The sequence below is a fragment of the Malus sylvestris genome, chromosome 9 (genome assembly GCF_916048215.2).
Source record: "Malus sylvestris chromosome 9, drMalSylv7.2, whole genome shotgun sequence".
Classification (NCBI taxonomy): domain Eukaryota; kingdom Viridiplantae; phylum Streptophyta; class Magnoliopsida; order Rosales; family Rosaceae; genus Malus; species Malus sylvestris.
The window spans coordinates 25,578,372-25,592,981 of record NC_062268.1 but is presented as its reverse complement, the minus strand read 5'-3'; the positions used below and the strand labels follow the sequence as shown (position 1 = coordinate 25,592,981).

At 38.2% G+C, this 14,610-nt stretch overlaps 1 protein-coding gene across 1 annotated transcript; it reads right to left on the bottom strand.

Moving 5' to 3' along the window:
* Nucleotides 1-3,373: 3,373 nt before the first annotated feature.
* LOC126634400 (60S ribosomal protein L7-1-like) lies at nt 3,374-6,356 on the bottom strand. The gene is made up of 6 exons (XM_050304910.1): nt 6,191-6,356; nt 5,743-5,937; nt 5,056-5,153; nt 4,827-4,964; nt 3,847-3,949; nt 3,374-3,733 (listed from the first exon to the last, which is right to left on the bottom strand). The coding sequence occupies exons 2-6, from the start codon at nt 5,926-5,928 to the stop codon at nt 3,518-3,520; spliced, it is 741 nt and encodes a 246-aa protein (XP_050160867.1). The 5' UTR covers nt 5,929-5,937; nt 6,191-6,356; the 3' UTR covers nt 3,374-3,517.
* Between the last annotated feature and the right edge of the window lie 8,254 nt (nt 6,357-14,610).

The following is a 14,610-nucleotide window of genomic DNA, read 5'->3' as shown; positions in this document are numbered from 1 at the left end:
TTGCTTTTATATTCGTTTCGTAGATCGGCTTCTAATGTGCCAGGCATTATCTTGTTGATATGTTGCTCATTGACATCTATGAATGGTCAAAACCTTCCTCCCTGGGTATTGTAATTGTACACTTTATATAATTACTCATTTTCATTTACAGAACTTATCCCAGTACAGTACTTACAAAAGAACTACAAAAATTCAAGTAAGACCAATGAATTATATGCAGATTGTGGTCTTACCAACAGAGGCAGATGAATTTTTGAATCACATAGGCGGAGTGGCGAGAGGAAGGATCAGACTAATGACTTGAGCAGGCGGGAGCGGGACGGGAGCAGGAGGACTGTAGCCACGGATTCATGCGCAATAGAAGTCGTGGGATCAGGCACGAGAGGAGCACCGAGGGGTTGTTCTTTAGTCTCAAGAGGTTTTGCCTCATCAACGAGGGGTTGTTCTTCATCGCATGATATATATGATGCTTGTGGAGAGATTAATTAACCACATCCAATAGGAGAACGCGTGGACTATATGCTCAATATGACGGTTTTACTCTTGAAGTTATGAGTAGACTACAAAATTACCCAAAGGGAATAAGACATAGTTTGCTTATTGCAAGACCTCAACTGCCCCACACCATCCTTGTGGCCATTCAAAGAAATACTAGAACTCGTTGACACTCAAGATTAGATCAAATAACTTGCTCAGGTTCAAGAATCCCACCATCAAGCAAACTGCATTCAGAGGGCACTGAGCAGGAGCCCATTTCAAATAGTAGATCACCTCTTTGAAGAAGCGCGACATGAGAAAAATGAATCCTAGCATGAAATAGTGCAAATGAAACTTGATGGGTCTTTTCCATGCTTTGGCAGCGTCGTTGCACGGTTCATAGGTGCTTCTTTCCTTCACCCATTTCACGCAGACTCCAAGCGAGACCGCATGCCTATACGTCTCAAAGAAGTCCCAGAATAGCTCATCGAAACCTATCTTAACATAGGCAGCCTTGAAGCAATCCACGTTACCGGGTTCGGCCCGACGACACTTGGGTAAAAGATATCCATCGTTCTTGCAATTGGTAGGAGACGAAAAATTCCTGGAAAAAAAAATTAAGAAGAGATATTCAAAAGACTGCTCGAGAGGAAAAATAAAATAAAATTCATTGAGGCCGTAGGAACCCAGTGCCACCATGCCAGGCCCCACGGCCCAGGAAGCCCATATCCCCTCCTCTATCCTCTCGACCCAACACGGAAGGAGGCCCCGGCCTCCCTCCTCACCTCCAGGCAGCGGTAGGCCCTAATGGGCCTCTCTCTTTTCAACAGTCCAGGCCCGTAGGCCCAGCCTTCTCCTTCCAGCAACCTGACCAAAACTGATCCACCAACGTGCCAACAAGCCGAGCCCAGTGCCCTATCTCCAGACCCAGCCTACTCGAGTCCAACATGGCATCTTTCAGTGCCTCTCTTCTCCTTTCCCACTCACGGGAAGAGCCCAGCTTGCTCAATCCACCACCTCAGTGCCTTAGTGCCCATTCTCTTAACCCGTGCCAGCCTAATGTCGTGGTCCATGCCACGCTAGCTCCTCGGCTCGGCCGATCCGAGGCTTCACGTCGAGCCCCGCAGATACCCAAAAAATAAAAAATAAAAAAAAAAGGGATGAAAAGTTGCTTACCTTGGTGCGGCGCTAAAAAGAAGACAACAACACCGATCACCTCTTCACAAGGGCAACCAAATAAGAAAATTAGGGGAGAGGACATAAATTTTCTAGGGCGAATCAGGAAACAACTTTTGGTTTATCCACTCAATTTGGGATTCCTACAACTTCTGCCTTTTTCAGCATGTAGCACATTAGGTGTAGGTGCAATTGTGGAGCAAAAAATATTTCGAAAATTCCTGGAGCTAACAAGTGGATTTATACCGAAATAAGACAAGAATGCCCTATTGGCAGGGCCCACGAAGATTCCCATGCGTAGTTCTACATCCTTGAAGATCTGAGCAGCCGACTACAACGTCATCAAGTTCTCCTACACAGGATAAGAAGAAAAGTCGAAAGTATTAAAAATAAGATTAATTACTAAATCCTATGTTTAATACTTTCTTAATTGAAGAACAACTCAATCAAGGAAGCAATCACAATCATATCCAATCAAGCATACTTCCAAGATAATTACAAGATATTATTTAATATTCAATACTTTTGGGATTATTCTTCTTTATCCATCCTATAGATGACTCACCTTGTGGGTGCGCATATGGTTTGACCTTGATTAAGGGTGTTATTTTGTTTTGCAGGTACAATTTCATTAAGACTGAAGACTACAATAAACGTAAGGAACTCAAGAATCAAAATGATGCCAATTTCCATGCTTTGTAAGTGGACACGCCCTTAACATAATTATATTAATAGCTTGTCATTAGAATGCTACTTAGATGCAGGAGATTTAGAAATTAAGATTGCTAGACTTGTTTTTTTTTTTTTTTTTTTTTTGTTTGGCACTAGACTTTGGTATAATGTTAAATGTTATTAGAATGCTACAAATTTTTATACAAACGATATTCTATTCTAAATTTGAGGTCATATTGGAGAATGCCTTATTGTAAACTACAGAAACGAAACCTAAACTTGACCTTAGAGAGTACATTACTTTAGCCAACTTGAATAAATTTAAATAAATCTACACTTCTAGAGATTGATAAATTAGAATGTTGGATAATTCAAAATTGTAAGATGAGTATTTATCAAATATAACCAAATATTAGCCTAGAATTTCAAGAACGTCAGTTTTTGTAAAAACTTTCAAATATATTCAAAATCTCACTTAATAGACACAAATACTCTTAACATATTCTCTCAATTCACTACCACAGTCAATGATAATCTTCTAAACGGAATCCTTAATAATGCAAATACTCTTAATATATTCTCTCGACACAGACTACGCCCTTAATAATGCAAAGGTGTGAAAAATTAAATACAAAACACATATAATTCAAAGGAAAATTGAGATAAATAACATTACCAAGATTGATAGTTCATTCTTCCGTAAATACTCAATCGAAGGAAGAAACTATAAAACCAAAGAGAAAACATAAACGAGAAAAAATGAAAAAAAACATCCAACATATATTATGTTTTGGTTTTTTAATTTATTAAGTTTAAAGCATAAGGGTATTTGCATCTATTCAAGTGATATTTTGGATATATTTGAAAGCTTTTATAAAAACTAATATTTTTGAAATTAGAGGCTAATATTTGGCTATATTTGATAATATAAGAATATAATTGATATGTTTTTTCAACTATCAATTTTTTTTAAAATTCAGCTGTCATATTCAAACTTCAATCCGCTGTAGTTTTAACAATAAGTATAGAACTGTAGAGACATGTTAACTTCAAGTTCAAACCAAAATTTGATTTTGAGTCACTCTTAAGCGTCAAAGACACCATACAACACTGTTTTAGTATAGATAAAAAGATAAAGACAACCACAATCCTCATTAAACCAAAATCTTTTATCGTACGACCTCGTCACATGTTAATTCATCTTGCTAATTAGTTCATTGATCTTATCCCCGCGATCGCCAGCATCTCCGCCATCCTTGTATACCGTTTTTGAACCTTTTAATCCTGCTTCAGGCTTGTTAAGCACAAAGGGCCATAAAAAACCAGTAACCTCCTTAAAATGTGGGCCAATCGTGGCAATTTCATGCACTATATCTTCTATGCATATAACATCATACTGCCCCATTGCCTGTCAGATAAAAGAAGGGTGAAGATTTACACTGTAAATGTACAAATTGAAATAAGAAACTGATGACTAGTAAACTAACTATGCTCAAAATTCAGTAAGACATTACCGATTACCTGTTCAATAAGGTTGTTGTCTGTCAGAGGAACTTTCTTCTTGTCTATCTTTGCAAAGCCCTTCTTGTAAATCAGCTCCCTCACATTCTTAAGGTTAGGATACCTTCGGAAACCAGAAAAATATCATCATGAACATGAACCATTGGTCAGTAATATACAAGCAACAATACAAGGGAGAACGTATTGGTTGCTAGATCCTATAAAATGGATAGCCATATTATTCAAGAGATTGATTTAGTTAAACTTGAGATAGCCGCACACTCAAAGCACTGTTGTTCAATAGGGGAGCAACCACATACACCAAAAACAAATATAATGTGTACAAAATATTGTTGCATCTGAACATGTGTTCAGTCTAACAACACAACAATGTAGTTCACAAGCTGAAACAAGAAAAATTTAAATCCCGAGACACAAGACTGTCACGACATTAAAGATGAAAACCTAACAATTATGTACAAAATGATTTCAAGCATTTGGTGCATATGCATATGAAAAAGTAAAAACATTTCAACTCGATAATTGTCTGTTAAAACTTAATAGCCACAAAATCCCACTGATTGTGATTATAGAAAACAAACATTGTGCGCCAATTTCCCTATGCAATGAAAAATCCCTAGACCGGTTATCAGAGAAGAAACCTCGCAACCAATTGAAATATCAAGGTTAAAAAGATTAAGCAGTTCCATAAAAGAGACAAATGAAAACATTCTATGAAGTAAGAAACACTGATACAGCTCCTCCGCTGATACCCAAGTAATAAATTTACAGTTATTTTGTGCTTTGATGACAGGCTCCAACTTCGTTACTGTACATCGCATTTTTTCCACTCATTTTATTATAGAAAATCAACTATTGCTCATTTGCAAATGCAAAATATGAAATTATAGAGAAAGCCCCTGTGCCTTGTGATGCATTTATCCACTTAAAATATTTTAATTTTGGCAGGAAAGTAGAGTAGAAGGACGCGCAACCCCTACCCATAGGTAACATACGGCTGCACCCTCTGCAACTTTTCTAATATAGCGTCAGTTGCTTTCACAAAGACAGCATTGAAAATTTTCCTCAATTTTAGGCTATATAAGGCCTTCCTAACAACAGGGTGCATGTCATTTTTCCTGGAAAGAAGTATTGAGAAATTAGAAATAGAGAGTTCAAGATAGAGATAATATGTAAAATAAAACTTATCAGGTTAAACTAAAAACCTACCCCTGTATGCGCACGACCAAAAGAAGCTGTGAGTTAGCTGTCTCCAATGCTGGCCTTTTTCTCTTTAACCTGTGTTTCATGTGGACAAGGTCCATCTCCTAATTAAAGAAAAAGATAATTTCAATCACGGAGTGCATTAGAATGTAGACAGGCTAGTGAATATACAAATCAAGTTGCAGAAAGAAACAAGCCTGTGGAAACATCACCAGGCTAAAGGATACTCGATACTTGGCAAGAAAATCCTGCTCAACAAGCTCATAAGAGCCGTCTACCTTAAGTTCTGAGTTTTTGCATAATACATTCCAACTTCTACTACATATTAAAATAAAAAAACTGTCATTATCATGTAAGTTTTTAACACGTTATTCTCAAATCCCACGTCTCAAGAGAACGTTCTGTTCAAGTATCTCAAATTTCAACAGCAAAACAAATCCAATCTTCAGCCTAAAATCAAAATTAGGAAACATACATCGTTCACAATTTCTTTATATCACAGCTAAGGGTTTTATAACACTCGAGCATAAAGGCGGCACTTTACAACATTCGGCAAATTCCAATTAACATAGCTAATGCCCAATTTAAACTTGATAATTGAGTTTCATTACACAATACAACAAGAAAAAGCATGACACTCAGCAGCACAAAACATCGCCGACAAATAAATTACAAAAAGAGCACAAGGTTTACCCTGTAGCGATACTCTTTGATGAAATCCTCAGGTTTCTTAATATATTCTTGCTTATTTTGCTGAGACTTAAACTTCCTCTGCTCCAATTGCTCTTTCCTCCTCAAAGCCAACTCCTCATTGGTTTTCCTTCTCTTCAATATAACCTCCGGTATATACGTCAACGGCTGCGCCATCTCTTCCGTCATCAATCCGTCCTTCAACCACACAAACCAAAAAAGAAAAAACCTCAGAAACTCAATCAAAATATTTACTTTATCTTGGTTTCCTAAGCTTTCTCGGGAGACAAACAGAAACCCATAATTTAAAAAAAAACAGGAAACGTAAACAAGAAATTGGAGGAAAAGGTCAGATCACTATGTTTTTCTTGATTATTTGACAAAAAAAAAAGAGGAAAATTATCATAAAAAATCATGAAAAATTTGGACAGGGAGAGGGAGAGCGAGTTACCTCGCTTGAATACGTCTGGGATTTGGCGGCTGGGTATAGCAATAAGAGTTGAAGGGCTGAAGAGCGGTAGCAGCAGAGAAAAAATGGCGGAAGGAGAGTGAAAGAGGAGGACTAAGCGGCGCGAATGGGCTTTGGAAGGGGTTTAGGGCAAAAATCCACAATAGTACTATTGTATACCCAGCATAATAAAAAAGAAAATCAATCAAAATAATTTGAAAATTTTGAATTTTAACAAAAATAATAAAATATAGAGTAAAGTGAATAGTATCATGATTGACTTCTTAGAATAAAAATATGATTTTTTTTCTATTAAAGTAAACAGTACCAGGAGATAGTACAATGATATATTATAAATAAGTTGCCAACTATACATTATATTTCGAGTATAACGATATATTTTACACTAAAGGGGTGTAGTCAAACTAAGATTTTAAAGGATTTTAAAAGTGATAGATTTGATAAGATTTAGGAGGATTTAAGACTCCTACAAAATTCATATGAATTTTAAAGAATTTGAATGGATTTTTTCATATGAATTTTGGTGGATTGTAATGGATTTTCATATAATTTTTTTATTGAAAAAAAAAAGAAAAATATTTCCTCTTGCCCATGAAGGTATAAAATTCAATAAAAAAAAACAACCAACCTTGATGAAATTTTGAGCTAAATTTGAAAAATTCAAATAAATATCAAGCCTCGAGCCAATCGTCACTATCATTAACCTATTAGATTGCAACTCAATTCAAAAATTGAACAAAGAAAACGAAAGCATGTATGGTTTGAAACTAGAACTCTAATAAGAAAAGAAACAAAATTCGATCAGATTGAGAACATAAATTGATGCGAAAACCGTAACCATCAAACAAAAAATATGATTTACTGATCAAATACAAATTCAAATCCAGATTAACAAAACGATGTAAAGAACTACAATCAAGGAACCCTAATCATAAAGCTCTGGTGGTAAAGAATTGCAATCGAGGAGTGATGGCTTACCTTTCGGAATATGGACAAGAGCCAGGGGAGAAGAAGGGGAAGAAGGATTTTAAAATCCTACAGAGTGAGGTTGGATTCTTTTAATCTTGGTTATATATACTTTTTACTCTCAAATTCCACAAAATCCACAACTTATAGAAATCCTCCAAAATCTTAATTTTTTTAATACACTTAGGGACACACCCCGACCTGAAATCAAGGCGTGCTGGCCGTCACGTAAGGGTGACGTAGCCATGTGCATAGTGTAGAAGCGATAAGGATATGAAATATACGAATAAATAAAACTGAAAGTTAACATAAGGTGCACTAATAAGCAAAAAGTGTTAGGAATGAGATACAAGTGTAAATACACCTAATCAAAGCATAGAAAGTCTAGGTGCAGTCCAGTAGGACAAGTACTAGTTATACAGTACCAGAAGAGGTCCTACGGATAATATATTTTGTCGGAACCGCCGAATCCTCAAATGCCACCAACAGCAAGTCTACCTAAAACCTGGAGGGGCGCAAAACAGGAAGTGTGAGTGGGCAAAAACAAAGCTTTTCAAAATCATTTCATTTATCAAATGCTCTAACCCCTCGCCGTAAAACATGTATAATTTTCCCAGAAATGGAACATAAACATATACATACATACATACATATATATATATATATATATATATATAAATTCAAATCATGCTTCACATGTCCATAATCATAAATATGCCATGCCAAGATATAAACAGAATAGGTAACTCAGGTGAAAATAAATTCATGGAAAATAACACATTAGCTGGAACCCCTGCAGAAGTCTCTACAGCTGAATTTATAGCTCATTAGTCAATCTAGCGGGAGTCACTGCAAATGACCTATACGGCACTACACTGCACACGAGTCGGAACCACTGAAAATGTATGTACGACAAGACTGGGTGTAATATAGTTATGCTCAATGCTACGCACTCATGATAACTATGCGATAAATCGCTAGTCACCTACAAGTCAGAACCACCTATGATGGTATGTACAACAAGACTGTGCACCTATAATGGAACCAATGTTGCATATGATGCGAGAGGTGACATCATAAACAGGCTTGTACTATATCTCTGGCTAAATCACAATCACCCAGGGTGTAGGTTTATGAGCTCTATGCTTCTCAAATAATCACAACCGTTATTCACATTCACAATTCATAAACTCACCTGGGCTTACCTGAGCATCCACAGCACCAGAATTATATACATGCATCATATACTATTTCATATTCTGAATATAAATTTATATGCATGGTATTTCAAAGCATACTTTCATTTAAACGCATTTTCTGGGAAACTATCAAGTATATAAGTATATACTGAAAACCAAAAGCCACTCACTGGTATGTCGAAGGTCATAGCCCCCGAGCCGCCCTTGATTGCGCTCGTCCTTGGGATAAGTCTCCCCTATATGCGAAACAACTATAAAAACGTTAATTTAAAGCACATAACCCATACTAGTTAATAACTTCTCATACAATGCTCAAATGAGGTATATAAATATACCATCGAGACCTACACAACTCCACGAACATGCCCAAATTTTTAAAATAATTTTTGGAGCCGTCACGCACCGGCAAGGGCACGGCCTTACGCACTGCCACGCGCAGGGACCCTAACAAAATTCCCTAACCCCGTTAGGAATATTCCGTTAAAAAGTAACAGAAACCGTTAAAACTAACCAATGCCGTTAGGAATATTCCATCATCCCCTACCTTCGAACACCCGCGACCGTTGCCGTCACCGGAAACTGGAAAAAGTTTAAAACCTTGTAACTTCTTCATTTTTCAACCAAATTTCACGAATTATATACCAAAATGAAGCTTAAGACAAGTAGAAAAAATCCTTACCAGTTTTAAGACCTAAAACTCACGGGATCTTGCCAGAAAAATCCATGATAATCTGGCCAAGCCTAAAACTCGCCAATCTCACGTTCCCGACGTCCAATTTACTTGGTTTTTCTTCTCCAAGCTTCGTAGGGATATTTTAAAACTTCCTACAAGCTTCAAATCACCTAAAACATCCATAATTACGACCACATGAACAGTGCATCAAAACTGAGATTCTGAGTTCTTGGGTTTTCAAGTGTTTCACTTACCAAAAATGGTATGGATAAGCTCCTGGACTTGCAAGGAATACAAAGATCACTTCCCCAGCTTCAATCTGCAATTGGAAGTGAAGGTTTGAAGGTTGTCCGTAAAGGTTGTACGGAAATGGAAGAAGATCCGAGAGAGGGAGGAGAGAAAAAGGTCAACGGGAGGTGTGTGTGTGTGTGTGGTCCAATTTTGGGTCATTAATCACCACAAAAAATTACTAACTTTAAGTTCCAAAAACTTAGGAGCTAACCAATTTAGTTTAAACCCAAACTTAAACCACAACACCACATAACAAACTCAATGTCGAAGGGCAATTTAGACATTTCACACCATCGAAACTAAATATGTCGACGGGCTGTGACAATCTACCCACCTTATAAAATTTCATCCTCGAAATTCGAACAATAAATACAATCCACTAACAGTCATAAAACAAGCGTGGATACATCCCTCTCATCCGATCCTCTGTTTCCCAAGTAGCCTCTTCCACTAAGTGATTTCTCCATAATACTTTCACCAAACGCATTGTCTTATTCCTTAGCTCCTTATCCTTCCAATCCAAAATAGTCACTGGCTCCTCATCATAAGATAAGTCCGGATTAATTTCCAAAGGTTGATGAGGAATCATATGTGAAGGATCTGCAACATAATGACGAAGCATTGAAACATGAAACACGTTATGCACTTTGGACAACTTTGAAGGCAACTCAAGCTTGTAAGAAACCTCACCAACTCGCTCGGTGATCATATACGGTCCAATGTACCTAGGACTCAGCTTGCCTTTCTTTCCAAACCACACAACACCTTTTCATGGTGATAGCTTCATAAATACCCAATCACCTACATTATACATTCGGTCAGTGGCATGCTTATCTGCTAAGCTCTTTTGTCGATCTTGGGCCGTTTTCAGGTTAGACTTAATTACCTGAATATTCTGAGTAGTTTCATCCACAATCTCCGGGCCCACCAAAACTCTTTCACCCACTTTTGACCAACATAATGGCGTTCGACAAGACTTGCCATAGAGTGCCTCAAAAGATGCCGTACCAATACTCGAATGGTAACTGTTGTTGTAGGCGAACTCCATCAAATCCAAACAATCATGCCAACCACCACCAAACTGTAGCACTGAAGATCTCAACATATCCTCTAACGTCTAAATGGTTCTCTCAGATTGCCCATATGTCTGAGAATGATATGCCGTACTATAAAGTAATCTTGTACCAAGAGCTTCCTAGAATGCTTCCCAGAACTTGGAAGTGAATCTAAGATCTTGATCCGAGATAATATCAATTGGAACACCATGGTATTTCACAATCTTCGATATGAACAACTTAGCTAATCGGGTTAATGAATACTTCTCTCTCACAGGAATAAAATGTGCTGACTTAGTGAGCCGATCAACTATGACCCAAATACCGTTATAACCATTATGTGTACGAAGAAGCTTGTACACGAAATCCATAGTAATATTTTCCCATTTCCATTGTGGAATGAGAAGTGGTTGCATCAACCCGAACGACTTCTTCCTTTCTGCTTTAACCTGTTGGCAAATGGCACACCTACTCACGTACTCAGCAATTTCTCTTTTCATACCCGACCAATAATAAAATGGTCGAATGGTATGATACATCTTGGTACCTCATGGATGCATTGCATATGCCGAAATATGCGCCTCATCAAGGATTGCCTTCTTTAATTCCATATTATTCGGCACATGCATTATGTTCTCTTGCATAAGCATGCCATCATATTCTCAAATTCTGAAGTCTTTCTTCTTCCCCTGATTCCTTGCTTGAATTATTTCCTGGGTCTTTTCATCATTCGTCTGGGCTTCAAGCACTCAATCAATTAAAATAGGCCTAACTTGAAAATTATCAAGTAAGGCTTCTTCTCGATCTTCCACTCCTAACTCCACTCCAGTGGACCTCAAATCCGCAATAAGAGGAACATGACAAGCATAAATGGCATTAAGTCTAACTGGAGTCTTCCTACTCAGTGCATCCGCCACTGCATTTACACGACCAAGGTGATACTCAATCGTGCAATCATAGTCACTAAGCAACTCAATCCACCTCCGTTGCCGAAGATTTAGATCTCTCTGAGTAAAAAAATACTGAAGACTCTTATGATCTGTGAAGTTCTTACATTTCTCACCATAAAGATAATGTCTCCAAATATTCAAAGCAAAGATAATAGCCGCTAATTCCAAATCATGAGTAGGGTAATTCTTCTCATGAGATTTCAACTATCTCGAAGCATAAGCAATCACCCTACCATATTGCATCAATACACAACCCAGGCCATCCAAAGAAGCATCACTGTAGACCTTGAAATTACCACTATCATCTGGGAGTGCTACAACAGGTGCATGAGTGAGGTAATACTTCAACAGCTGAAAACTTTGCTCACAATTATCATCCCACTCAAACTTAACATCTTTCCTGGTCAACCTCGTCAATGGTAAAGCAATCACTAAAAAATCCTTAACAAACCGTCTATAATAGCTTGCAAGGCCAAGAAAACTCTGTACCTCAGTGACGGTTCGAGGTTACTCCCAATTCTCCACAGCTGTCACTTTTTGAGAATCTACTCGAATACCTTGAGCTGATATAACATGTCCCAAAAATGCTACTTGATCTAACTAGAATTGGCATTTGCTAAACTTAGCATATAACTGGTGTTCCCTCAAACTTTTCAACACCAATTTAAGATGTCTAGCATGTTCTGCTCTAGTCTTAGAGTATACCAGAATATCATCAATGAAGACAATGACAAACCTGTCCAAGTATGGCTGGAATACTCGATTCATTAAATCTATGAAAGTTGCTGGTGCATTAGTTAACTCGAATGACATCACAAGAAACTCATAATGACCATATCGAGTCTTGAATGTTGTCTTAGGGACATCTTCACTTCTAATCTTCAACTGGTAGTAACCAGACCTCAAGTCAATTTTAGAGAACACACAGGCACCTCGGAGTTGATCAAACAAATCATCTATACGAGGTAACAGATAACGGTTCTTAATTGTTACCTGATTCAATTGCCTGTAATCAATGCACAGCCTTAAGGTTCCATCTTTCTTCCTCACAAATAAGACTGGAGCTCCCTAGGGTGAAGTACTAGGCTGAATAAAACCTTTATCCACTAATTCTTGCAACTGAACTTTTAATTCCCTTAATTCAGTAAGAGTCATTTTATAAGGAGTCAAAGATATCGGATCCGTACCTGGAAGTAAATCAATAACGAACTCCATATCTCTGTCTGGTGGCAATCCAGGTAAATCATCAGGGAATACATCTGGAAAATGCCTGACCACACGTACATCCTCTGCACTACTAGGAGCATTATCATTTAATACCACATGAGCCAAATATCCCTAACAACCATTCGACAACAATCTTTTGGCTTTCAAGACGAAAATAACACCATGCCTCACTCCGCTAGGCCCTTCTACAAATATAACTTCAGGTAATCCAGGATGATGAAAAGTAACTACCTTTCCATAGCAATCTATCTTGGCACGATTGTAGTGTAACCAATCAGTGCCCAAAATCACATCAAAATCAACAATGTCTAATGGAATAAGGTTAGCTGGCATAACAACATCCTCCACCATCATTGGACATCCTCGATATACCCGATCAACATAACATTTCTCCCCTCTAGGCATATAAAACTCTAAATAGTATCCTAGAGGTGTAGGATGAGGTTGCGTCACTTGAGCAAATGTATGAGAAACAACAGAATGCGTAGCACCACAATCAATCAATACTCTTGCAAAATGACCAAGAATATTTAACGTACCCACGATTAAATCAGGATTGTTCTGAGTATCTTGCAGTGTCATGTTATGGATACGTCCCTAATTTTGTTGTCGTCCACCACGACCTTTGTTAGCATGAACACCACATCCTTGTCTTGGCTGACCAGACTGCCTCGAAGATCCTGCACTGCTAGCAGCAATCTCTACCTACTGGGGCTGCCCCCCTTGGTACCACTGGGATCCACCTGCTAAATATGGCTGATATGGCATAAAACCTCCCTAATACTGAGGGTAACCACCCTGATAATGAGGGTTCTACGAATACTGTTACTGTCATGTAGTATAAGGAGTGGCGTCGCCCTGATAATGATAAGCATCACCACGACCAGTCTGGACATAACCACTAGGTCCTGAAACTTTCTAGATCGATGCAGGATGGTGGTAAGGAAGGCTGTTGGGGCCTCTGCTGATTCTGAGGGCAATGTGTAGCCTTATGCCCCATCTGTCCACAAGTATAGCATCCACTGTTGCATCTCATACACTCCCCAAAATGCCTATTATTACATATGTGGCATAAGGGAGCACCTGAACCACCAAAATCTCTCAATCTCTAAAATCTAGGGCCTCCAGAAAATCTACCGCCTATCCTTTGAACATTAGAGCTCAAATCTCCACTAAAAGACCTGTAACTGACACCACTTCTCTTAAAAGCATTTTCTAGGAAAATATCAAGTATATAAGTATATACTGAAAACCAAAAGCCCACTCACTGGTATGTCGAAGGGTCGTAGCCCCCGAGCCGCCCTTGACTGCGCTCGTCCTCGGGATAAGTCTCCCCTATATGTGAAATAACTATAAAAATGTTAATTTAAAGCACATAACCCATACTAGCTAATAACTTCTCATAAAATGCTCAAATGAGGTATATAAATATACCATTGAGACCTACACAACTCCACGAACATGCCCAAATTTTTAAAATAATTTTTGGAGCCCTCACGCGCTAGCAAGGGCACGGCTCTACGCGCAGCCAAGTGTAGGGACCCTAACGGAATCCCCTAACCTCGTTAGCAATATTTCGTTAAAAAGTAACAGAAACCGTTAAAACCAACCAACGCCATTAGGAATATTTCATCAAAGTTGACAGAATATTCCGTCATCCGCTACCTTCGAACTCCCGCGATCGTCGCCGGAAACTGGAAAAACTTTAAAACCTTGTAACTTCTTCATTTTTCAACCAAATTTCACGAATTATATACCAAAATGAAGCTTAAGACAAGTAGAACAAATCCTTACTAGTTTTAAGACCTAAAACTCACGGGATCTTGCCGAAAAAATCCACGATAATCCGGCCAAACCTAAAACTCACCAATCTCACATTCCCGATGTCCAATTTACTTGGTTTTTCTTCTCCAAGCTTTGTAGGGATGTTTTAAACCTTCCTACAAGCTTCAAATCACCTGAAACATCCATAATTACGACCACATGAGCAGTGCATCAAAACTGAGATTCTGAGTTCTCGGGTTTTCGACGGTTTCACTTA